The 26,041-nt window shown below is 34.5% G+C and overlaps 3 protein-coding genes and 1 long non-coding RNA gene across 4 annotated transcripts; 1 reads left to right on the forward strand and 3 right to left on the reverse strand.

Moving 5' to 3' along the window:
* Window positions 1–271: 271 nt before the first annotated feature.
* LOC117614434 (protein FAM136A-like) lies at window positions 272–2,687 on the reverse strand. Its single transcript, XM_034343247.1, has 3 exons — window positions 2,491–2,687; window positions 1,845–1,982; window positions 272–676 (listed from the first exon to the last, which is right to left on the reverse strand). Exons 1-3 carry the CDS (start codon window positions 2,617–2,619, stop codon window positions 482–484), a joined length of 462 nt encoding a protein of 153 aa, XP_034199138.1. The 5' UTR covers window positions 2,620–2,687; the 3' UTR covers window positions 272–481.
* A 2,967-nt stretch (window positions 2,688–5,654) lies between these two features.
* Window positions 5,655–13,186, forward strand: LOC117632368 (uncharacterized protein At3g49140). Its single transcript, XM_034365828.1, is given in 13 exon segments — window positions 5,655–5,791; window positions 6,438–6,561; window positions 7,164–7,354; window positions 7,357–7,394; window positions 7,576–7,678; window positions 7,777–7,841; window positions 8,469–8,585; window positions 9,231–9,326; window positions 9,976–10,129; window positions 10,470–10,579; window positions 10,852–11,001; window positions 12,250–12,345; window positions 12,731–13,186. Coding segments are annotated over 13 exon segments (1,392 nt in total). The 5' UTR covers window positions 5,655–5,757; the 3' UTR covers window positions 12,845–13,186.
* Window positions 13,187–14,209: 1,023 nt separating this feature from the next.
* Window positions 14,210–16,991, reverse strand: LOC117632378. The gene is made up of 2 exons (XR_004586466.1): window positions 16,913–16,991; window positions 14,210–14,951 (listed from the first exon to the last, which is right to left on the reverse strand). It is a non-coding gene; the product is annotated as an uncharacterized LOC117632378 (long non-coding RNA).
* A 1,033-nt stretch (window positions 16,992–18,024) lies between these two features.
* Window positions 18,025–24,027, reverse strand: LOC117614671 (solute carrier family 35 member F1-like). Its single transcript, XM_034343555.1, has 11 exons — window positions 23,521–24,027; window positions 23,077–23,171; window positions 22,218–22,275; window positions 21,445–21,639; window positions 21,208–21,284; window positions 20,921–21,003; window positions 20,550–20,601; window positions 19,474–19,542; window positions 19,157–19,243; window positions 18,969–19,030; window positions 18,025–18,539 (listed from the first exon to the last, which is right to left on the reverse strand). The coding sequence occupies exons 1-11, from the start codon at window positions 23,636–23,638 to the stop codon at window positions 18,311–18,313; spliced, it is 1,125 nt and encodes a 374-aa protein (XP_034199446.1). The 5' UTR covers window positions 23,639–24,027; the 3' UTR covers window positions 18,025–18,310.
* Window positions 24,028–26,041: the final 2,014 nt, after the last annotated feature.

Below are 26,041 nucleotides of genomic sequence, written 5' to 3' on the forward strand. Positions count from 1 at the left end.
ACGTGGATACATAATTTTTTTTGGTTTAGGCCCCTTGTAAATAAAGAAATATAAAACAGAGCATGCCATGTCCAGCTGGGAAATTGAACCACTAACGAATACTGTAGTTAGTGGGTGATCATATTATAGTACTTTACGGGAATTTCAATTGCTAGATTCTCATTTATGTTATAATGGTGACCTAGTCTTGCTTGCTTAGGAGAGTGCCAGCTTACTCTTGTTGCATAAATCAGCATGCAGGAAAACTAAATCAGTAATCTAGAGGTGCAAATGCGCTCTACCAAACCAATTTTGAGATGAACCAAATTTCTAGTTATTTGCACTTCCATTTATGCACACCGCATTTCATGATCGACAAGACGGGTCTCAGGGGTTGCCTCCCCATAACAAAAGATAAATTGCGAAAAAGTACATGACTGTTTCTTTGCCTTCAGGCATCAAAAAATTTGATATCCATTATCAATTCTCACGGGCTGATAGGTTAATTATTACTCACTGAACTGTTGATCGACAAGGAAGCCTTCAATGTTTCGGCAAGATGTGGCAGTGTCTTTATGCTCTCTTGGGTTGCCTCTTCAACACATGACTCCAAATTGTTCAGCGTATTTGTGGCCTTTTGTTGCTTAGCTACATCATGCTTGTCTTGACAGACCATCAGTGCCCTACTCAACCTCTCCTGCATCCAACATAAGAATTTTCATGAGCAAGAAGTAGCTTGCTAGAATGACAATCTGCAAACATACTTCAGTGTGCATAATTGTATCTGGTTTACGCGTCACCAAGTCTTAAGATTAAAAAAAATATATGAAGCACAAATATTCAGGAAAATAAAGTGAACACAAATATAGAAAGAAAACACTGCTTATGAGAGGATGTGAGATCATCATCATAATCACCTCTGAACTTTGAAATTAAAATTGATAATATTACATATGCTATGTAACAGATTATGTTCACCATACACTCAGCAGCAGTATTAAGGGTCACAAAACTAAGGGCATGATTGATAACTCAGTTCAGAGCTGAAAATGAAAAACTTCTGTAATTGATGAGGGCATTGACAACATTAAAATATTGCACTGAACTTTTTCATTGCACTTTCAATTAATTTGATGACACTAAGAAATTCAGCACTAAACTAAAAAATAACGAAAGAGTTCAATGACTGCACCATGCTGATTGATAAATATCAAAGCATGCCTTTGAAAACACTGCTTATCACTCTGAAGAGTTAGTTATAGGGGAGGAAAAGTAGCTCTTTAGCCAATAATTAGATTAAGGATCCTCCTACTGTTTGTATAAAGATTCTCACAATCCTGAAGTTGATTCATTGAAATACTTTCTTTACGATTTTCACCCATAAAGTTGAGCAAACTCTATGCTTTATAACTTTTACTTTTCTTACACATTTTGTTTGATTTCCTAATTAGCTTTGAGACACAGGTGAATGTAAGTAGCATTTGCAACCTAGTAGTCGATATTTAAAGGTTTTATAAAGAAAGAAATACAGTACACTGTTACTGGGACATCATTTCATAAAGTTTGTTTCTGCTTTTGCTTATATCAAGAGGATTGAGAAACAATAAGAGCATATAGATGGGGTTGCATAAATAAAAAACAAACAAGATAATATCTCATTGAATCAGAAATCAAATCATAATGGAACATACACACACACACACACACATAAATATACTCCTCTCCTTCAAATTCATTTATCTGTCAAGTATCATCCTAAGATCTTAGACAGAGACCTCCTATAGCATGCATTACTTCAAAACATAATAAGCTAGAAAATGGAAGGAGTTTCACCACTGAGAGATGCAGGAAAAAAATGTACTTACTTGAAACCTGGCCATCTCACCCTCAACTCTCTGTTGAGCAGTCACAACAGGAACACTGCAATTTTCGACACAATTGCTTATCTCTTGTTGACTTCTTCTCCTATCAAAACACTCATATGCACATTTGAAGTAGGCTCGCTGCAAAAATTCATCAACTAAAATGTGAGTGGAAAAATATTACCAGTGATCACAGAGGCAATGTATCACCAAGTTCGCATCCCAAGTCTTAGCAGAAAATCAGGAAACCATATTAATGCTTAGTATATTATAAACTAAGAATCAAATATTGGGTTTCTTTGATTCAGCTTTTTGATATTTGGATACAACAAAGACTGATAAAATCTAATAAAATTAAAAGAAGAAGAAAAAAAGGAAGCCCCAGACCGCAAATTTGAATGATTTTCAGTTTCCTCTAGCATCAGTAATCAAATTGCAAACTGAATCTATCAATTCTCCTACTACGTTTTCTCAGCAACCAAACGCAGCTCAATAACAAAACCATAACCATCTTTTTGGTGTTACCAGACAGCTAATAATGGAGTAGTAACGTCGAATCCATAACATACAAAGGACACTTTTATAATAAAATCCATCGAAAAACCAATAATAAAAAAATAACGATTACGTGCTCATCAAATATATATACCTGAAGGGTGAAATTGACATGGTCTTGGACGGGAGAGAGATGGGTTTGGGCAGCAAGATTTACTTGGTTTAGCTTTTGTTTTATTCTCTCTGATACCAATTGTTCTTCCATTGCTGCTATGTGATTCATCTTCTCTCTGAATTCGGGGCTTTGGTTGTGTGCTATGAGAGCGTTGTATTTAGGGTTTTGGGTTTTGGGTGGTTATATATGAATGTAAACAAAATTGGAGGGTTGTATATATTAATATTTTTTGGTGTCTGTAGTTTGACACCTCAAACACTTTTGACCCATCAATTTTGTCATTGTAATTTTGTATTTGTAGTAATTCAAGGATATATTAGTATTCTTGTCAATTTTTTTAACGATACAAGGGGCAATTCCGTAAACTCAAAATTTTTGAGTGTAAAAGCTTGTTTGAAATTCTCCCCAGTCCATATTAGGGCTCGAAATTCAACCACTAATCCCAATTTTTGAAGAATCTTAAATCTAAATGACCAATTTCAAACCCTAATATGAAATTAGGGGAGTTTCAGACAAGCTTCTATGCTCAAGGATTTTGGGTTGATGAAATTACTCATTGCACTGTGAAAGAAATTAACATGAATACTAACTTGTCTTAGAATTGCTACAAATACGAAACTACAATGTCAAAATTGACGGAATTGAAACTATAGGGTCAAAAGTAGTTGAAGTGCCAAACTACAGGGACCAAAAGTGACTTTTAGCCTTTTTATTTTTATTTTTTTTAATTTTATACTATGTAAAAACATAAGCGCATCTCTAGTTGAGCCGGTAAATCCACGGTGGAGAGCTAAATAGAATCCCTGAAACTATAGTCAAATCCTACATTGCCCCTAAAAGACAAAATGGCCCACATTGCTCCTTGACCAAGTTTTCCCATACCGTCATCTTCATCCATAATTCCATCAATTTTAATAATGTGGTATGGTTAATATAGTAATTTATAATAATTTCACAATAAAATTAATAATAATAAAATTTACAACATAAAATCAATTATACAACAAAATAAAATAACATAAAATTGATCTCAGGTCTGTAGATCTCCAAGTGGTGAGAAATCTTATCCTTCTCTTTCGTCGATTTAGTCTCGCTTTAATTTGTTGCTCTAATTGCTTGTGAGACTTGATCATGTGGTCAAGTTCATCCTTGCACCTCTATGCCCTAGACAACTCCACCAAACGAAGTTCAGCCATCAGCAAAACATTTTCATAAATTAGTAAACAAGTCAAACAATATTAAAACAAGTCAAACAATATTAAAACAAGCCTAGGTCTTTTGATCCGCTGGGTAATGGATGACCTTTGCCCTGGACATGGTCGAGAGGCGTGCTTCCATGGGTTTGTGAGTGGACCTGACATGTCTAATAGCTCAGATTCGTATGGAGAGGAACCTATGTTATCCTTTGACTCACCCGTCTTTCAACGTAACTCTTTTAAATACAATCCGATAAATCTTCATCAAATTGAAGAGAGTAACCTTAAGGATCATTAATTTAACAAAAAAAGCTTAAAAATAAAAGGTGATAATTTTGCGAATCTCTGGGATTATTTGAAATAAAAAAGCCTTTTTAAATTGTAGCTGAGATCCTTTGTTTTTAAAAAAAATATGCTATGGGTTTTCCTAGAACAAAAGAATAAATAATCCAAGTGTGTGCCAGATGGTGTTTTGGGTTCAATCACCACTCCACTAAGCTCACATTAGGGGTGGGTATCTCATCTGAAAAATTCGTGTATCATTGGTTAAATTATTATTATTTTATTTTTAATTCTTCTGATATGATCTGTACCGAAACGTTTAGTTCAAAGATTGAGTAAAAATACCCCTAATCCGATGAAAATCCATACCAAACCGATATTTATAATTAATTTATTATTTAAATACTAATATGTGTGTCAACTTATTAGTGGATGGATATGAAGGTTTTGTGTTTACAATACATAATATGGGTTTCCTTGTTTATGTGTTTATCTATGCTTTATTTAGAAAATTCATACTCGCATGGGTTTCTGTGATATGGAAATGATATTGAACATAATTACTCCAAATAATTGTTATAGACCATCATACTTTTTCTGTTTTAGATTTTGTTTAATTCGTTTAGTTTATGTTGTTGGTTTGAACCTAGGTGCATATGTCGTGAGCTAAATTATGAATGTGACTCTCATAATGACACTTGTGACTCTCATAATGACACTTTTTCCTTATAGTATCATTTAAATACTACATGTAAGACATCTCAATTTAAACTAATTTTATGTTATTTTGTAACATTATTTGTTATTTTTTTATGTATTTTTTTTTATTTTATGTGTCTTAGGTTATTTGATTTCATACTTGAATAAATTAGACTTTTTTTTAATAAATATTTTACATGGAGAATTGAAATATTTGTTCAGAAACTTATGTTTCCACATAATTAGTATGTTTTTTTGTTAAACGGTGCTATTTTCCTACCGAACCAACCCAAATAGAATATTTGGTCTCTCTTACTCTTTGTTAGGATGAGGGAAAATAACTCAGAATTTGGCTAAAAGTTGGGAATTTAAGAAGAGAAATTGACAATTCCTTTGTTTGGCAACTTAAGCGTGGAATTTATTAAATGACGCGAGGAAAAAACCGTGGAAATTAGGGCATCAAATTCCCGAGTTTAATTTCCACTAATATAGATGTTATTTTACAATTTCCATGATGCTATTTACAAAATTCCGTCATTTACAAAATTCGACATACATAAATCCAAACACTGAAATCTTCAATTGCCAGAAATTGAAATGATGGAAATCTAAATTTCGTCATTTTACAATTCTATGTAATTTTCAATTACTTCATCCAAACGGAGGATAAAGGTCCTAATATTCAGTTTACGAAAAGAGAAATTAGCTTATCAAAAACTCCAGTACGATTAATGGAAGAGCCCTCTACTATCCTGAATCGATTCATACCAGGCCTAGCTCACATGTATTTGATACCCGTGGCATTTTATGTAATTCATGAAGTTTTTAATGTCAAAATTTACGCGTCTTTTGCCTAATTTTGAAATATGGACCGGTTTGTCTCCCTTTGAATATGCTGGAATATATGATAAACTCCCCTTTATGTTTTCAAAAGAAAAAACCTATTGAGATGAGAGGCTAGCTTAGCAGAAACATGTGGAGGGCCTAATCACACTGTAAAGCACCCCAATGTACAACGACATCGATACTCATCATACGACATCCTCCATCACTCAGCTCTCCGTCTCTAATGGCAATTGCAGCTGCTACTTCTCTTCCCTTCGGTAAATCACGATCATATGACTTTCTTTCCATTTGGGTTTCTGTTTTTATTTTAATTTAGTGGGATCACGCTTTACTGGGAGCTGAGAGTCGATGAAACGGCAATATGGGAAATACCCAGTTTGATTTGCATGCCTTGGCAGAAACCCATTTGGATTTTTGTCACAATTTTCTTAGAAAAAGCTTGGCTTGAGTGGTTGTATCAGCTTTCTATTGAAGGATCATAGTTGTTGAAGAAATACCCACATGCAAAAAAATGATTGATTGCAAGTGCTAGTTACTGGGACTGAGAATTGATGAGAATATGAGTTGATTCTTGGTTTGGTTATCATATTTCACCCTTACTGTGAGCATATACAAGCAAAAACAAAAAGATAAAAGAAAAGAAGGATAATTGTAATATTCAGATTTTAATGAAGAATAAGTTTATATTATTGAAATTTCGATTTCTTGCTGATTTCCTCTAGTTTTCCTTTAAATTTCTTGGCAATTAGTTTTAATCTTATGTTGGACTATTGATTTATTTAATTTTTGTCTTTTAGCCTCTTGGGTTTTTGTTTCCATTAGCTCCTCCTGCTTGGAAGCTTCAATTTTGCCGCGCTCGTGACATTTTTTTTCTTTTGAAAATTTTTAAAATGGATTTTTCAGGTTCTTCTCATTGCCATTCGTGCCATTCAGAAAGGGTTTGTTGTTCTACAACAAATGGGATCTCAAACAGTTGGATGAAACCTCCTTCTGATGGTCGAAGAGCCCTTGATCTTCCAGGCGTAAGGTGTACTTTAGTTTAAAATTGATTGATCTTATCAATATATATGGTGGCATTATTATTTCTACAAAATATGTGGAATATTTGGGTTTAGTCTGTGCTGAGTATGATATGCCTTTAATAGGATAACTATTAGCGGTTGCCTGAGTAAGGGAGGGAAAGAAAAGAATACCTTCCTTCAGATGAAAATAGTTCTGCTTGAATGAACGTGAGTAACCTTTTGCACCGACTAAAAAATATGAGTGTATTTTGCTTAGAACTTTGGGTGCAGATACAATTCTTATTGGGGTGAATGTAGAGTTTCTCAGCTTTCTTTTCTTCTCCTTTCCTACATGTGATCACTGCACTCAGGTATGATGTTTACAGACTAGACATGAGGAATTTAATGTTCTACATAAAAATTATAGGAATTTTTATTTTCGTCGAAAAAAATTTATGGAATTATGAGTAAGATGTGTGGGCGGTAACTTGACTTGGGATTTTTTTTTCTTTTCCAACCATTACCTTCACTTTTCACCTTTTTTTAGCTATTAATTTTAGATTGAATTCAAAGTTTATTTTACAAAATTTATGTTCTGTTAAGTCAAAAGTTTATTTTTCTATTATAGTTTTAATTGCAGGAATCCTTTACTTGGATCAACCCAATTCCACTGGCTGTCTATTGGACATGACCTTTGCCTTTCCAAAGTTTTGGTTGCTGCAGATTACTCAGATTCTGTTCCTGATTCCTCTAGTTATATTACTAACCAAGGTTATCATCCTCTTGAAGAAGTGAAAGTCTGCAAAATGGTCCGGGACACCAACTTACTTCTGCTGAAATAGCACGAACAACAGTTGAGGTGTCTGTTTTTGATACAGCTGTTCTATTAATTTTAAAATTTGAGTACCAAAAAAGTCAGTCAGTTGGCATATGGATGATGACCTGCAAGTATCTTTTTGTGGGACTAATTAGCTAGCATCCACAATTGATGTACTTGGTGTTATTACCATGCATGGTTAAAAGTTTCCTTTATGCCTTAGGCGAACTGCAGTGCTTTGCTGGTGTTCCCGGGGAAGATACACTGTGAACCACATGAACAAATTTCCTGGGCTGATTTTGAATATGTTATCGACGACTATGGAGGTCTTTTGATGTTTATCCTGAAGTGTATAAGTCAATGTTTTTATGTATACTTTATTCTTGATTCTGATTCCATCTTGTTAATCTAATTATTTCTGTAGATTTATATTTTGAAATTTTTGATGATGCAAACTTGTTAGAGGATCCTGCAGCAAGTAACCCTGTGGTGAGGATTTGGTTGCTTTAATACTTTTTCTTTCCATTCATTTTAATTCCAGATGTTTAAGTTTAGAAGCAATGCCCTCAATTACATTTGAAAGGGGAAAAAGGATTAAGTGATTTTGTGAACTTTTCATGGGTGCCCATTTTTGGTGTCATATCCTCCAACCTCTCTCTGTCTCTCTCTCTTGCTCTTTCTTGCTTTCTGTTGTGGTACTTGTTAATAAGTTTCCAACAATTTAATATTTACTCTCTCTCTCTCTCTGTGTAGCTCATTTGCTCGTTTCGGTTTTCAAATAACATAGTTTGCATGCAATCAGAGTAATTTTTTTTAATTTTCTATTGACTGCCATAGGCATTTGCATGAAAATGAGCTAATCCTATGACATTATGAGTTTGGATTTCAATATTTATATTTTAATGTGTTCATGGATGTATTTAGCACTTTAGACTGCAGCAAAGCGGTACCGTAGTGTGGGAACATTTGTATGTTGACATCTATATCAGCTTAGACAGTTAAGACTTTAGTGTAATTGATATTGTTTACTTATTTTTTCATTTTATCTCCTTTTTCTTTTATTATGCTTTTGTGCTAATTGTTAAATTGATTTCTAATATGAGTGTTTGCCCTCAGAATGCTTTGTTTGGGATGGATATCCCTACATATGATGATGGAAGAATAGCTGGTGAGTTCAACATTCTAGGTGGTGGAAATAGTGATGAAAGCCCTTTTGATGATGATTATCTCGAGGTCAGTAAAAGCAATCTTGTTTTCTAGAAGAATATGACAGTCTCTCTTTTATTTGAGATTGGATTTGGAGGTTCAACAAACATAGATGGAATAACAGTGATTAGGTTAAAGAAAAGATATTAAATTTTATTACTTTGTTGGTCTGCAGACCAGAAATAGGCAAAGATGGTAAAAAATATGAAAAATATGCAAAAGAAATTCCTAGCCTCATCTTGATGCTTTTGAGAGGCCTTGGGCTCGAAATTATTAGCAAGGAAATCCTTTCCCGCTAGGAGAAAATAAACGCTAAGTAAACTTTTAAATACTTTAGAGTTTCTATTTCACAATCAATTCGATGTTTATATAGATAAGAGGGAAGCGGGTAGACATTGTATCCTGCCAAAGACCATATAAATTTTAATAAGACTGGATGGGTAACCTTTCCCCACTTATAAACCACATATTTCGTTTGATGACTTAGAAGTTTTATTTTCTGGATTACTATCTCTTGGTCACATATTCTGACATTGAACATTATAGATTTCTTCTCTTTTCTTTTTCCTATTTAATGTCCTCTCCCGTCCCACCATCTTTCATCCTAGACTTTTCTCATTACCTTCGTAATTATCCATGTTCAAGTTGACGTGCCTCTTTTGGTTAAAATAGGTTGTAGAATCTGAAGTTTCTGATGTTCTAGACTGGGGGTTGCCAGATACTTCTAGCTCGATTCATCCTATTTATTTCGCGAAGTGCTTGACAAAGGTGATTATTTGATGTATGTAACTTTTATTTTTGAAACGTTTTTTTAATCATGAGTGTGAGTACCCAGCTATCTCTGAGGGAGGGGTTAGAATAAATTTATATTGCATGATATTGATCACTGCTTTTAATAGCCAGTTGTATGTAATTAACTCAATCATCTTTTACAGTGTGGAGGCATTACCTCAAACTCAGCCTTCACCTTTAATCTTAAGTTGGAGGTGCCACTAGGCCCAAAGGGCATTGGCATACTGTTCTAAAGTTATTAATGTTGGTAATGCTATGTATCTCGGGTGGTCACTTGTGTATAAATTTAGGAAGCGGTTTTCTGATAATAAAATTAGTAATTTCTATATCTTGCTTTAAGATCCATATGCTGTAGCTCATTTATTTTTTTATTTTTTTAAAGAATGACTGCATAAATGTTACTGTGGTGGGGGAAGCTTTTTCAGAAGCTGGGCCAAGTTGGCTATTTGGAACTAAAGTTAAAAATTTTGATGTTGGAAACATATGTCCATATATGGTATAGGGTTTTCTGATCAAAAGCAAAAATATAGGATATAGGAATGGGAACAAAAATTCTAATATGTGGATCTTTTAGATATTAATCTTATATTATGGAAAGATTTATTTTAGGCATGTTCTGTTGCAGGTCATCAACATCGAATACCATAAAAAAATGGATCATCCATTAAATGGCGTCTCTATTTTAGGATGCCTCAGACCTGCTTTTGCTGATGAAGAATTCTATGTAAGAAGACTATTTCATTATGAAGATAGCGATGGATACAACTCGGACTGGAAAGGTATTTTGTGTTCCATCCTGGGATGCTTAACTAATTGAGATTGAAAAACTGGATCATGCTGGCAAGCAACTTGGTTGGTGGTAATGTTACCCCCCTTTTTTAACCGTGCAAGTTTGTATGTTCCTTTCGATTTCTGACATATATTGGATATGTATGCTCATTAATTTCTATATTATTAGTCAAGTCTATTTTCATTTATAATAGTCAATCAGTCAGCTGTTGAAATCCAATGAGGGGAAGATCTTGTTACTGTCCTAACCTAGTTATTTTTGTAATTGACATTGCTGGTTATATGCATATTGGCTATTTCTAGTTGACCTAAAATTAACATTTTGTTTAGATGGAAAAAGTTTGAGCCTTAGTTCCAAAAGTGATCGAAGCAAGACCTGCTCTACTCTCTACAGGTTGGAGATAATGAGAATAGAGTTGTTCTCTGTATATGGTGTTCAGGCATGTTCTTTCTACTGCCATCTATTTAACTTTTACCCTTTTTTTTTCCTTAAGTGCTTTTAAATGGAACAGTTGTGTTAAGAGTATTGCCTATATTAAAGTCTTTAAAAGTAAAGATCCAGAAAATGTTTCTTATGTTTTATGCAGGCAATTCTGCACAAATACATGCCTTTTCCTTACAAAATTTCTACTTCAATTTTTTTTAATAAGAAATAAAATGTCGCAATTCTTTAATTTTTATATAATCTTTTCTTTTTTTCTGATATTTGCAGTCTACAATTAGTTTGGAAGATTTTCAAGATGCAGAACCTGATGTTCTTGTAAACGCCACCTCGGAAATTGTAGATCGCTTCAATGAAAGAGGTATTAGGTGTGATGTTGCTCTTAAAGCTTTATGCAAAAGGAAAGGACTTCATGTTGAGGTAACTAATTGATTATTTATTTTGTATGCTTAAAGTTATATGCAGCTCCTTTATCTCCATACTCATTTCTAAAGTTTAGGATGTCTCTCTTTTGTGTTGTGAAGTCATGTGTCTTACTGTGTACGGTTTAAGTATGTAGGGAATTAAGTCCTTATATCATAAGCCTACAACATCATGAGTTTGGACTTTGATGAATCTTTTGGATCAAGTATACCATAATAGGTCAGCTGAGTTGCCTAAGAGTGATAGGAATGAGTTAACTGGCTGGAAACAGTTTTTGCTTGCTAGCAAGCAGATATGTGACATGTCGAAGGCAGTACCTCTTTCGTAGCCTGTGGCTTGAAAAGAATCCTTGAGCATTTGACAGCATAGAACTTTCTTTGAGCTCAGTGCCGATATTTTTTAATAATCCGAAGCACATATATTTAATAGAAGCCGAGGTCCAGCTGAAGAGAATGTAGCAGTGGTTGATGTTGAAGTTCTCTCTTTGGTTATGGATCTTGCAACTGCTCCCGGTGAAGCAGAATCTATAACCTTGGTCGTTAATCTGACCGATACTCAGAAAATTATGGCTGAGACCATTCATAGTGGACGTCATGTCAGATAGTTCATTTCCTCAGGATTTTGACTTTGCTTCCATTGTCCTCGTCATGTAGGGAAGTAAACTGAGATGTCAGTTGACATATGCTAGGATGACTAATGACGTATAATCCATCTTTACCAGACTGGATCTACCTTACGCGAAGGCGAATGAAAAGTGGATGCTTCCGTTCTTCTATTATTCCTTCAACAATCTATCTTCTTGCCATAAATTTCTTTGTTCAAGGCTCTAGTAAGGGATTCTAAGTCTTTTGGCCTCTAAACTAATGCGTCTGAGTTTTCCTTCTGAATTGCAGTAGCTGCAAGCAGCCACAACGGTAGACATTTTGTCTATTGCTGTTATTTTACAGGCGAACCAGAGGATGATCTAAGAATTCCTTGACAACATAACATGTCATAAGGCCATATATCTGTTAAGAAGACGTTACCCTATATAAATAGTTATTCTCTAATACAGTATTTATAATAGGAATGAACGATCGAATTGTCCTATTAGTGTAGTGAAATTCGATTCACCTGCATTTGAAATATTAAGTCTTTTTTCTTTCTTTCTAGTTCTGTTGATTTATCATGTATATATATCAGCCCTCTAAAGAAATTAAAAGAATTGAATTGAATTGAGCTGGTCTTGTAATATCTCTCTCATAGGGAGCTCATTTGATTGGGGTTGACAGTCTTGGAATGGATGTTAGAGTCTTCTCAGGGTTGGAAGTACAAACTCATCGTTTTCCCTTCAAAGTCCGGGTAAGCAGTTTAAAAAGCATTTATTTTCTGTGAATTTAAAAAGCATGCCAAGTTGGGCTATTTTTCTAAATATGGACTAATGCAGTAGACTTTAACAGTTGTGATTTCATACATCCACTTGATCATAGCTGTGTGGGATGAGAGAATGCTGTTTTGTCCTTACTTTGTGTGCGATGTTTTGTCACTACTTTCCTGACCCTTTTTATTATTCTCGAGGGAGGCATGCGCATTCATATACATTATCTGAATTTTTTTTTTTAAAGAGATACAGACAGAAGTCCATAGAATTAGTCGTGTGCATCAAGCAGTGGGTTGTAGTCCTGGTTGATGTCGAAACTAGCCAACTTAGGTTTACAGATAACTAAAGAATTTTGTGTACATGTAGGCTACATCTGAAGTTGCAGCTGAAAAACAGATTCAGCAACTTTTGTTCCCACGTTCTCGCCGTAAAAAGTTGAAAAGTCAGGGGCATAATTTTAGGGGCGTCGAGTTATACTAATTCTCTCACTGTGCTACTGGGAAGGAATATTTTCAGAATAAACATCAGGCTTGAATGAGGGGGCATTTACTTATTTGTACGTTAGCCTTGATCCTGTACAGATGATCATTTTTCATTTTTCGTTGTTGTTTTAAACAGTTTTGGAAAGAAACAATAAGCTTGCAAGCTTGATAGGAGAGAATCTTCTTTCTGCTAGAATGTGTTTGGTGATAGAAAATAAGAACATGATAATCTGTAGCTCCTTTGACCTGGAAATGTACTTCTAATTTCACAATTTTAGTGATGCTGTATTAACAAGCTGCCTTGTATTGTTTCGTTTTGAGAAAAGAAATTGTTTGCTTATTTGTTTGTTTTAGGGAAAATTGCACAAATACCGCCAATGAAAATAATTGGCAATTTGACACCCATACTTTACTTTGGGTGTTAATGTGCCCCTCTGTCAACTTCTGTTAACTGGTTAATGCTATTGTAAATATACGAACCGAAATTCATTTTTGTGTCATGTTTCACTGGTTTTGCACGTTTTTCCCTTTACAACATAATATAAACTATCCCTCTCTTTCAAAGAAGCAGCTAGAAGAGCAGGTTTTAATCTTGATTGTGGATCCATATAAAACAATATGCAAAGCTTTAAACTTTGTTTGATTTTGATCAGATTGGGGGTGTTGATTTTCGATATGATGAAGAATGAGGGCAGTATAGGTTCGTATTTGGGATTTCACTCTCTAATTGGCCCAAGCGACTTCTATAATCATTTTGAAATAGAGAGGTGGATCGGGAGGGAATGAAATAGATCTGGATCTAGAATCAAGGGGGAGAACGATATAGATAGAAAAAGAGAAGGGAAACGGAGAGAAGAGGCTTGCCGAAGACGAGGAGGAGAGGGGTTGCGTTGCACCGGGGGTGGGACCAGGGAGGTGGGATGTGATTTGTACCACTTTGCAAAACCCAAGCGAAGGTCATATAGCAGTGTAGCTCGGAAATCCAAGTGTCGTATCCACAGAGAGCGGTGGAAAGAGAATAACAGAAGAACAATTAAGATAGAGAAGTAGATTTAAATAGGATTTGATTTAAAGAAAATTTCGTTGATTAAAACACTAAGGCATTGGGGTTCCACTTTTAACATAAGCATGCAACTCTTATTAATTTGATCCACAAAATATTTTCAATTGTAGTTGTCCAAAATAATTAAAGCTCTTTTTAATTTCCTTTAGAAGTATTCTAAGCATAACTTGTACCATTGGCAACAAACTATCAAAAATTAATCTTCATCGAAATTCTATTAATCTTTAGTAATTCTCTTCTCCTTTAAAAGCATGAAAGTTTTTACTACACAATGGGAAAAACATGATTGGACCCATGAAATAGAATATCAAACATTCATCAATTAATTAAAAAGAAAAACTACAAATTCCATTTGAACAAAACTACAAATTCACATACTTCGCTTGGGTTTTGGATCAGACTAATAAAAATTACACACTCATATTAAAAGCTTTCTCCCTAGCCTTACCTAGGGAGTTAGTTTCCCATAAAATAAAACTAAAGAAATTAAAACTAGAAGAGTTGGAGGAAGGAGAGAGAGCTCAAGAGAAGATTGTGAGCTTGGTGTGTTTTGAAGCTTGAAGACTTCTCTATTTATAGGGCTAAGAAGGAGAAACATCATGATGGATTCCAACACCATCATTCCTATTTTAATGTAATACCTAACTCCCACTTCATCTTGCCTATGTTAGTGTGGTTGGAATCAATTCCATTGTTGAATTGTTTTCTCTTTTTCTTCCTTTACTTGTGGCTTTCATCCTCTTTTTAGATAATATGCATTGAATTTGAGCTTCTTTTGAGTGGATGACACCTTACAAGCATGTGAATTCAATTTCTTCTTGTTTGCTTCCATCCCATACTTCTTTTCCTTTCTTCTTTTGGCATGGGTGTGGCACTTCATGCATTCTTTTCAATTCTTTTGTTCTTGTGCTAGTTGCACTTCTTCCTTCATCATCATTGCTTCATGGATATGTTGAAGTTCTTTAATTGGCCAATAACATATTATCTTTGGGTGGCACACTTCTTGGCATGCAAATTGAGTTGGCTTTCACAACACACAAGCCTACATAGGAAGTGATTTTATTAACTTTGATCAATGAAGTGTGCATGCAATGTGAAAACAAACTCAATTTGCATGCCAAGAAGTGTGCCACCCAAAGATAATATGGTAGTGGCCAATTAAAGAACTTCAACATATCCATGAAGCAATGATGATGAAGGAAGAAGTGCAACTTGCACAAGAAGAAAAGAATTGAAAAGAATGCATGAAGTGCCACACCCATGCCAAAAGAAGAAAGGAAAAGAAGTATGGGATGGAAGCAAACAAGAAAAATTGAATTCACATGCTTGTAAGGTGTCATCCACTCCAAAGAAGCTCAAATTCAATGCATATTATCTAAAAATAGGATGAAAGCCACAAGAAAAAGAGAAAACAATTCAACAATGGAATTGATTTCAACCACACTAACATAGGCAAGATGAAGTGGTAGTTAGGTATTGCATTAAAATAGGAATGATGGTGTTGGAATCCATCATGATGTTTCTCCGTCTTAGCCCTATGTCTTCAAGCTTCAAAACATACACGAAGCTCACAATCTTCTCTTGAGCTCTCTCTCCTTCCTCCAATTCTTCTAGTTTTATTTTATGGGAAACTAACTCCCTAGCTAAGGCTAGGGAGAAAGCTTTTAATATGAGTGTAATTTTTATTTCGTCTGATCCAAAACCCAAGCGAAGGTGTTGTATAGCAGTGTAGCTTGGAAGTCCAAGTGTCATATCTACAGAGAGCGGTGTAAAGAGAATAACAGAGTTGAAACAGAACAACTAAGATAGAGAAGTAGATTTAAATAGGATTTGATTTAAAGAAAATTTAATTCACTTTTAACATAAGCATGCAACTCTTATTAATTTGATCCACAAAATATTTTCCATTGTAGTTGTTCAAAATAATTAAAGCTCTTTTTAATTTCCTTTAGAAGTATTCTAAGCATAACTTGTACCATTGACAACAAACTATCAAAAAATAATCTTCAACGAAATTCTATTAATCTTTAATAATTCTTTTCTCTTTTAAAAGCATGAAAGTTTTATTACACAATGGGAAAAACATGATTGAACCCGTGAAATAGAATATCAAACATTCATCAATTAATTAAAAAGAAAAACTACAAATTCCATTTGAACAAAACTACAAATTCATATTAAAGCTTAGGCTTATTATCACAAAACGTCCCTAAAGTTTACGAAACTATCAGATTGCATCCTTAATGTTTTTTTTTGTCATTCGTGGTCCTCAAAGTTAGCATGTATGATCACAAATGGTCCCTGCCGTTAGGTACCGTCAAAAATTCCGTTAGTTTGCTGACGTGGCATATATGTATATCACAAAACATCCTTAAGGTTCACACACCTATCACAAATGGTCCTTACGAAATTTTTTTAATTTAAAATTCATAAATTTTTTTTTTCTTTTTAAAATTTATGAATTATAATTATTTTAAAATATATATTAAATTTTAAATACATGTGACACTATATTATTGTAGATGTGGGCTCCATATATATGCCATCAACAAACTAATGAAGTTTTTAAAAAATAATTTAAAATTCATAAAATTTAAAAATGAAAAAAAAAAAAACTAAAGGTTTAGGGTTCATAAATGGTCCTCAAGATTAAAATCCTTCTATAAATTGTTTTTTCATTTATAAATAATTTTAAAAAGAAAACCAAAATTTTATGAATTTTAAATTTTTTTTTAAAAAAATTCGTAAGGACCATTTGTGATAAGTGTGTAAACCTCAGGGATGTTTTGTGATATATATGTATCCCACGATAGCAAACTAACAGAGTTTTTGACAGACCCTAACGTCAGGGACCATTTGTGATTGCACATACTAACTTTGAGGACCATAAGTGACACAAAAAAACATTAAGGATGCAATCTGATAGTTTCGTAAACCTCAGGGATGTTTTGTGATAATAAGCCTAAAGCTTAAGTTTGGATCAGACTAATAAAAATTACATACTCATATTAAAAGCTTTCTTCGTAGCCTTAGCTAGGGAGTTAGTTTCCCATAAAATAAAACTAAAAAAATTAAAATTGGAGGAAGGAGAGAGAGCTCAAGATAAAATTGTGAGCTTGGTGTATGTTTTGAAGCTTGAAGACTTCTCTATTTATAGGGCTAAGAAGGAGAAACATCATGATGGATTCCAACACCATCATTCCTATTTTAATGCAATACCTAACTCCCACTTCATCTTGCCTATGTTAGTGTAGTTGGAATCAATTCCGTTGTTGAATTGTTTTCTCTTTTTCTTCCTTTCCTTGTGGCTTTCATCCTCTTTTTAGATAATATGCATTGAATTTGAGCTTCTTTGGAGTGGATGACTTCTTACAAGTATGTGAATTCAATTTCTTCTTGTTTGCTTCCATCCCATACTTCTTTTCCTTTTTTCTTTTGGCATGGGTGTGGTACTTCATGCATTCTTTTCAATTCTTTTCTTTTTGTGCTAGTTGCACTTTTTCCTTCATCATCATTGCTTCATGAATATGTTGAAGTTCTTTAATTGGCCACTAGCATATTATCTTTGGGTGGAACACTTCTTGGCACGCAAATTGAGTTAGTTTTCACAACACACAAGCCTACATAGGAAGTCATTGATCAAAGTTAATAAAATGACATTAAACCAATTTGACCAAGTGAAAATATAAATGCATAAGATTATTTAATTACTCATTGTAATTGCTTTGAAAGATAAATGTTAAGGGAAATAAACATGTATTATTGTAATATTATCAGGGTGGTTGACGGAATTGGGTGGGCGTGAGTTCTGATGGCTGTTAGGTATTTTTCTTTTTCTTCAATTGTTAGTTTTTGCATACAGGAGAATTGAACTCAGAACTCAGATGGAATGGGCTTGCACAAATAAGCTTTTGAGGCTGCTCCATTTTAATTTCAATGATCTAAACTGTCTAATTAAATTCTAGATCATCTTTCAGAAAATTAGGTAAACTGTAAACTATTAAGACATTTAGTTATGATGAAATAAATAGACAATTTTTCAAGGAACACTTAAATGACTACCTTCTAATCAAATAGTTCAAACATTTTTGGATTTGCGTGATTTTTTGCAAAGATTAAGACATGAAAATTGACACTCATATTATTAAAATGCAAAACCAACCTACCTACCTACCTACCAAATAATAATTATATTCCCAAAACCTTAAAAATAACAACATTCTGCGGGAAAAATAAATTGTGCATTTACAATTTTCATGCCTCAAACAGCCATCATTCAAATTTTTGTTCAAATAACAATGCCATGAAGCCAACATTACTTCCTTTACCGCAGTGAACATCATCTTCTCTAGTCAGGAACGTAGATAAAGGCCATCGAATTTTCAACAAGCAAATTCTTAATCATGATTTCCTCCCTTGAACATCTTTTCCTATGCTCTTGTTGTCAGAGACTTCTCCTTCTGTACTGCTAGCAGGAACAATCTCATGCTTGCTGCTATCCCCTGTTTTTGAGCTCCCGGTCACTGTTGTTCCTCGACTTACTGAAGCAGCTTCCTCGTCAAAATGTTTACTTCGCTCTGCACCTTCATCCGCAACATCAGCACACTGTTGATCCTCTTCTTTGTCACCCCTGTACCCAATGTAAAGGACCATGCATAATGAAGCAAACATTAGCGTCTGCTAGCATAAGAGGGAGATTAAAAAAAAAATACTCATGTTCAACAAAAACTATGAATCACAGCACCAAACAAGTGGCAAGCAGCAATCTTTTTTTTATTTTTTTATTTTCAAGCTGAGGTCTAGTGTAATTACTAGGCTTCTACCTAAGTTAGTCAACATAAATCCCATAATACAACATCCTTTCACAAATCTCATTCCGCCTAGTTACTTCCTAGATCAATTATGCAAGCAGTTGTAATTATGTCAAGTGTGAGGTTGTTTGTGCAAGTCGACATGCTCGAAAGTACAAAAACAAGCTTTGAGCTATTCGCATTTAGGAGGTTCATTCACAAGCCACGAGAAAGAAAAAGAAACTCCAAAGAGAATAAAAGCTACGTACCCTGAATAAATAATAAGCCCAACACAAACACCAGCGAAGGCCACAAAGTACATCCAATCAACCTGAGACGATTCTTGGCTTAGAAAGGCAATTGCACATTTTATATAAAGAACTTACAGATGACTGAATTTTTCATGATGGATTTTCATGATGAAAAATAATGATGCCAATACAATTAGCTTACAGACCTTCTCATGGTAAGCAAAAATGCGAATTAAGACTGCCCACATGTCTGAGGTCAGCAAGGAGAGGTTTAACATTGTGGACCCATTAGTCTGCAAGGACAAACAAAATTCAGTACATAAAGTTCTATAACAATAGTACATAACAGAATATTCATTTTCTTTGCAATGAATTATCATTATTTTTTCTTCTAAAAAACTTATAAATGAATTTTCGTAAGACTCGAAAAGCAAATACAGATTAATGTTCACATACACCAAGCTTCTGACAACTCATCCCTGTTAGAAATAGGGGCACACATCAACTGTTAGAAACCTCGTACCTTTAGTAAGACTGGGACAAATGAGTAAAACAGGAACATGGCCACTGAAAATCCAACAAAAGGAAGTGCCTGGCATTAACATGGACAAAATAATGTCAAAAGGCAAGCATAACTATCTGTAAGTCGTCATCATCAATGTTCAAATTTCTTATTTATACAAAAAATTTGTTCTTTATTATTTTAAAAAAAAAAAAAACCACTGCTTTATGTAATCCAAGGTGAAGGAAACTATTAGTATTTGTCCTCTGGAATAAATTCCGTCATACATGGTTTCATTAATCTAGTATTAGAGTATATTTAGACTGGATTGTAGAGATATGATATCAGAACCTATCATATGTGTTATTGGTAGTCTGAGCAACCCACAAATCCCTCAACAAGCCCAGGAACAGCCCACACCAAATTCTAAGGTTTGACCAATGGGTTCTACTCTGCTAGGTCAGATCAGTGCAATCTAACCAGTGGAGGGAAATGCAGAATGCCTATCGGCTATCGAGAAACAGCTTGTGACAATTCGAGATGACTGTACTGGTCCAGATCAGCTGATTGACCCCTACTTCATGGTTGGGGCCATGTGCCTCCTCATAAAAAAGTGAATGTACATCGCAGAGTTGTGTAGACGACAGCAGTGTACTCCTGGTCCCCATACCGACAATGGCCTCCCACATGGTCAACTCTATATAAATCAGTTTGCCTATCATATATACTCTGCAAAAACTACTCCGTACACCAGCTAGACTAACTTAGCCATCAGTGCCAATTTGGCAGGCACCACACTGGTATCCCCTCCGGTAACCTTCTCCCCTTATGTTCTTGCAGGTAGTCCATAGTGTTCCTGTTGACGAAGACCTTCAACCAAGTGAAGTTCTTCCATCAACAATGAGTTTCTCAGGATCTATCACATTAAGTGAGAGAGAGACAACTTCAATTGAAAATTGTCTCTGTCAAAGGGATAGACATTGAACCATTTGTAGAAAATCAACCACAGAGATTAGCAACCTACAATTTGTAGAAAAGCAACCAGAGAGAGAGAGAGAGAGAGAGAGAGAGAGAGAGAGAGAGAGAGAAAGACATACTGCCCCGGCTGACCAGTGAATGGATTTGAGCTCATTGCGCTCCAGTATGCTTCTATAGAAATCATTAAGGGCTACAACTTGAAAACAGAATCGCATATATAAAACACTCAATACCACTTTGCAATTGATAACTTATTTGTATTATGACATTCAAAGCACAATTTACGGAAATCAAGGTGTAAAGTAATTCATTAAAAGCTGCAAATATAAATGATCAAATAAAACCCGACATAAGCAATTTCTCCAGCCACAGAATCACCTTGAAAACAATCAACATAATCAACTAAAAAAAATCCCAGATGTCCACAAGTTCACCAAGAAGTCATAGTTCTTGTAAATATTAGATGCCTAGGTCCAAAACCAAAGGATACATTTGGATAGCACTGACAATGGCACCAAAAAAGCCCAGCATGGCCATGAGTTCAACTCTGTCGGCATTCTTTACTAGAAACTCCTGCATAAGAAATGGGAATCAAGAATTAACTATGCAAAAGCGAAGTAGCATCTGTATGAAGACTTTCCCCATGTTAACCCTTTGCTTAGTAGATATCACATCATGATCTATGATAATGGAAATAGGCACAAGCTTCAACCTCATTGTCATATTAAGAAATTTTTTGTCATTCCTGGAAACCAGAAAGATTGTATGTTTACTTACCTCACTGACATTACTAACAGCATAGAGCGTAGAACCAGCAATTACTAGCACATCTCCTAAACGGGGGTTGCTCCCTCCTACAAGCCATAATGGTGCATATAACATCAGAAAACCACTCAACAAAGACATACATATGATACTCTACCAACAACTTAGTTATCTACTGTTAGAAGTTTTAAACCAACCAAACCAAGATAAATATAAAAAGCTACATTGGACTAGACATATGTTGTTTACCTGCTCGGTCACCTGCATGAACATCTGAAAAAACAACCATGACAAGGCCAGCAACACAAACCACCACCCCGGTTATCTTTCTAAATCTATATTTTGTTTTTAAGAAAACCCACGTAAGAAGCATAACGGATGGGATAGACCAACAATCCAGCAGCATTACACTTGTTATAGGTGTATATTGATAAGCCTTCACCACTGCAGAACAAATGATATCAATTATTAAAAATGAAATTGTTGTAGCAAACAAATTTATCTTCAAATTAGCACCAAGAAAAAGCGAACAGAAACTCTTCTTATAGGTCAAGATTAAAGAAATGGCAGTTATCCAGTTTCTTAATTCAATAAGCAGAACGCATGTTAGGATTGACTACACTATCACTGTACTTCTAATTCAGTGGTTGCATTGGAAATTTCTGTTTATATGATGTTGTTTTGTTTTCCAGATCTTTCACTACTGAATTTCTTCATTTTCAAGTAATCCGTCCAATGGCAGTCATAATAAAGTGCAGTGACGAGAGCCAGGAATTTATCTTCTTTTTTTATGTTTTTAATCTGGGGGGTGGGGGTGAGATTACTGATAATATAAATATCATTTTAAAAAAGGGTGTTGCATAGAACAAAAGACCAATGCAATTTTCCAAAGTAGGGAATGCATCCTCAGGATTCCACAAGTTGCAAAATACCAGTCCAATTTAAAATGATAAAACAAAAAGATATAAGTTCACTCAAAATAATACGATACATTTCCGAAATATGAGTAGTTAAATATATACCTAGAAAATTGGCCTCCACATCTACCATTCCCAGAAGCACATAGTAATACCATTTAGCCTGCACATATTCCAAAATGAGATAAAGAACAAGCCTTTATACATTTTTTTATGTTTATGATTTAAGAACATTTTGGTTGGTTACATTCATAATTCTGCCGTAAAATAATACTTTAAGGTTCATTTTTTAGACTTTTGAGCCAGCTGAATTAGCTCTTTCTTAAATTAAACCAATAACATCAGTGTTCAGATCAAAACCCAAAACCATTTGACAGACATCATAATCATAACGTCCACCAACTAAAATCAGTCAAGTTTCTCATGTGTCACTGGAAGGCACCCCTTACCAGGAAACAAACAAGTTTTATATGCTTGTGATGCATCATTTTGGACAATCATCGATGCATGGAAAATCATCCCAATGGGCAGGTTATATCACTTATTTTTGGTAATTTCATTTCTACTACCAAGAATCATCATTTGGTTAATTATACCTGCACTATCCACAATCACTAATTCTGACAAATCCCCTTCAAAGGAGTCACAGTTACAGGGTCTAACAAATCCCCTTGGCCAAAAAGCATATGCTTTTTGTGTAAACTGCTAAAAAAATGTGCCTTGGGGCAAAAACTCAAAGCTTAGGGAGTGAGGTGCGTTTTTTATAACACTGATCTTTACTACATTCATTTTCTGAGTCTGCTGCTTAACAAACTACAATACAATAAAATTTAAGAATACTAAAACTTGGTCAGATATAGGTCTCTCGAATCAAATTGTATCCATTTGGCTAGATAAAGAGAAAAGGAAATCATATCAACTATATAAAGAGAAAAGGCAATCATATAGAGGCACAAAAGACAACCTTAAGTGGTTTCCTTCGGTAAAGCATTATAGCTCCATAGACAATTGCCAAGAGCACATAGTTCAGAAAAGACTGCGAAGTAGGTGCATTAATTCCTACAAAAACCACCAAATGAATTATCAAATCAGAGTCCTCTTCAAAAGACCTTATATTTTAAATGAACAAGGAACACAACAAACAATTTAGTGAAAAGAAGAGTACATGATTCGACAACCTTATACGCATCACAATAAGAAGAGTTTCACTAGAATTTAAAATATAGAAACAAGATAATTCCACAACAAGAACCTTCACTCATTAGCAATCATACACTGATCATATTGTTACACTCATTGCACACACAACTACTTATTCGCATTTACAGAAGTTTAAAATTACATACTGCAATCATCCATAAATATAAAAGTCTATACAGCACAAAAACAAATAATAAGACAATCAAACCTTTTTTGGCTAGCTCAGAGGATGAAAAGCCAGTGGAAGTGATCAAAAGCGAGAGAAATTGGCCCAACCCGAGACCTAACAATGTCTTCTTTACCCAAAACTCTTTGAACATCATCATATTCGTTAAATAAATAAACAAAAATCCAAGAACAACCTAAAGTTCAAAGGTTTTGCAAGAACCCAACAGTGTGAAAGGCTAGATACACCGAACAAAACGGTGAAAAGCCAAAAACTCAAAGACCCATTTATAGGAAATACACTCTCGAGTGTTGGTGAGGTCCAAAGGGATAGAATTTGCTCAAATTTCAAACACCCAATAGCAGTTTTGATGTTTGCGTATGACCCAAGAACTCAAAGGGCCTTAGGAAGATGGTGGGATGAATGAAAGGGACTGTGAAATCGAGGTTTAGCTGCAATCCATATTGAACCAACGGCTCAGCTGAGTTCCTAAATTCTACATTGCACTTGTGACTGTGTTTCCAGCCGTCGAATTTTGGGGAATGCCTAGCAATTTTGATTCGTAAATAATATTCATTTCAAACCAAAAAAAAAAAAGAAAAAAAAAAAAGGCATTTTTTTAAGTCTTTCATTATGTCCTTTTGTTTCCAACTATTTATCGTTTAGCTTTTGCTACACAATCATATGCACAGAATATAGTGGCAAGTTGGCAACTGATAAGAGGATTTATAATTTAATAATTTTTAAAGATTGAACAAATTATATTACGAGATAATATTATGTGTTGTAGAAGTTTATTTATTGTATTTATTTTTATTAAAAAGTACATGATTGAAAACTCAGAATCTTTAATGACTAGAATTGAGGAAGGACTCATAGGTATTATAAAAAGAAAACTGAGCAAGAGTCTTGTAGCTCAAGCATTCCATGTACCTCATTTATTTTTACTTTGACATAATGAACCAATGGATTCTCACCAAAGTGGTGGTGGATTCCTCCTCCTCATGGCACCCAAGTTTGAAACTCATTATGAAATCAAAAGAATTAATGATATTGTATTAAATTACTAAATATTTTAATAATTTTTTAAAACATTCTTATATTAAAAGGCAAGTTTTGTCAAAACAATAGAGAGCAAAACATTGTGCTTGCTTTTTATGTTTGACTATCTCCACCAAGCTGACGAACAGTTACAGTGTCTTGTATAAATAAATATCAATAAAGTAGTTTGATGTGGTGATGTCGACTAAAAAGCATGCATTATCGTGTATGTAAACTGTGGGGCCCCTATAAACCAGAGGACGACCAGAGGGGAGGATTGGAGCAAAAGATTGATGTAGACAATTCCCTTTTTGACCCTGAAGATGCGCTGGTCCGTGGCCGTGGTCCATAGTGGGGCATAAAGGAAAAGTTGCATTCCCCCAAAATTGAAAAATCATGACAAAAGAATGGACACAAAGCCTCTTTTTGGAGTTGGTTGTTGGGGGTTGACGTTGAGTGTGCAATTGAATCATAGTTGTTTTTTTTTTTCAAAAGAAAAAACATAGTTGGGTGCTGGGAATAGGGTTGTAAATGTTATAAAATTAAGAAGATTTTGGAGAGAAATTTGGAAGAAGAGAAAACAATGGAAGAACAATTTCAAGAGGTCAACTATGAGTTCCTACTTATCCAATCTCGTGTTTTTCATTCATTTTTTGTGCCTATCTATAGGCATAGGAAATACATAGTTGACTACATAAGTGGTAAGTTTCAATCACATCACAAAGGTATAGTGGGAGAAGTAAGTATGGTGGGTATATGGTGGACATCCATCTTAACATGGATTTACAATACTCCCTCTTGGATGTCCACCATGCATGGAATTGTTAGAAATATGCCCTTAAAGCCAACTGATTATGTAATAGTTAGAGTTAAAGGCATCTTTGATAAAAGACATATTATGTTATCAATGGGCAAGAAATATTGTTTTATACATTAAATCATCCTATATTATCTTTCAATATGTAGAACAACTATAATCCAAGGAATACACAAGTAGATATGAGAGCTATATAATGTGATTGTACATGGAGACTTCTCATTATCCCTAAATCCTGAATATCTTCCTGGTCATAGGAATATTGATTGAGTCTCAATATTGACCAGTACACACAGTATCATCTCTATATGTAGGGAATGACAAGGTCTCAAGTCATTAAGTGTGGAAACACATTGATATGTGTATAGGTGCTTGTAGAAGAACAAGTAGACTGAACGCGATCCAACACATGAGTTACAACATGGAAGTCTTTACTCACATGTCAAGCTAGAACTCATAAATTGCAATGGTGCAAACTAATCCTTAGACCTGAGGCATCATAGTTGTTTTGTGGCTATGTTGTTAATCTTTGAGGGCACTATACGGTCATGCTAAATTAGACATAGCTTAAATGTGCTCATCAGGATTCTCAATAGAGTCATGCAAGCAAAATGAATGTACAACAAGGAATCTCTACTCTCAGTAAAGGAGAGAGAATACTCTAAGATATGATTGGTAAAATCTCTGCGCAGAATAGTGGATAAG

The sequence above is a fragment of the Prunus dulcis genome, chromosome 1, assembly GCF_902201215.1.
Source record: "Prunus dulcis chromosome 1, ALMONDv2, whole genome shotgun sequence".
NCBI lineage: Eukaryota > Viridiplantae > Streptophyta > Magnoliopsida > Rosales > Rosaceae > Prunus > Prunus dulcis.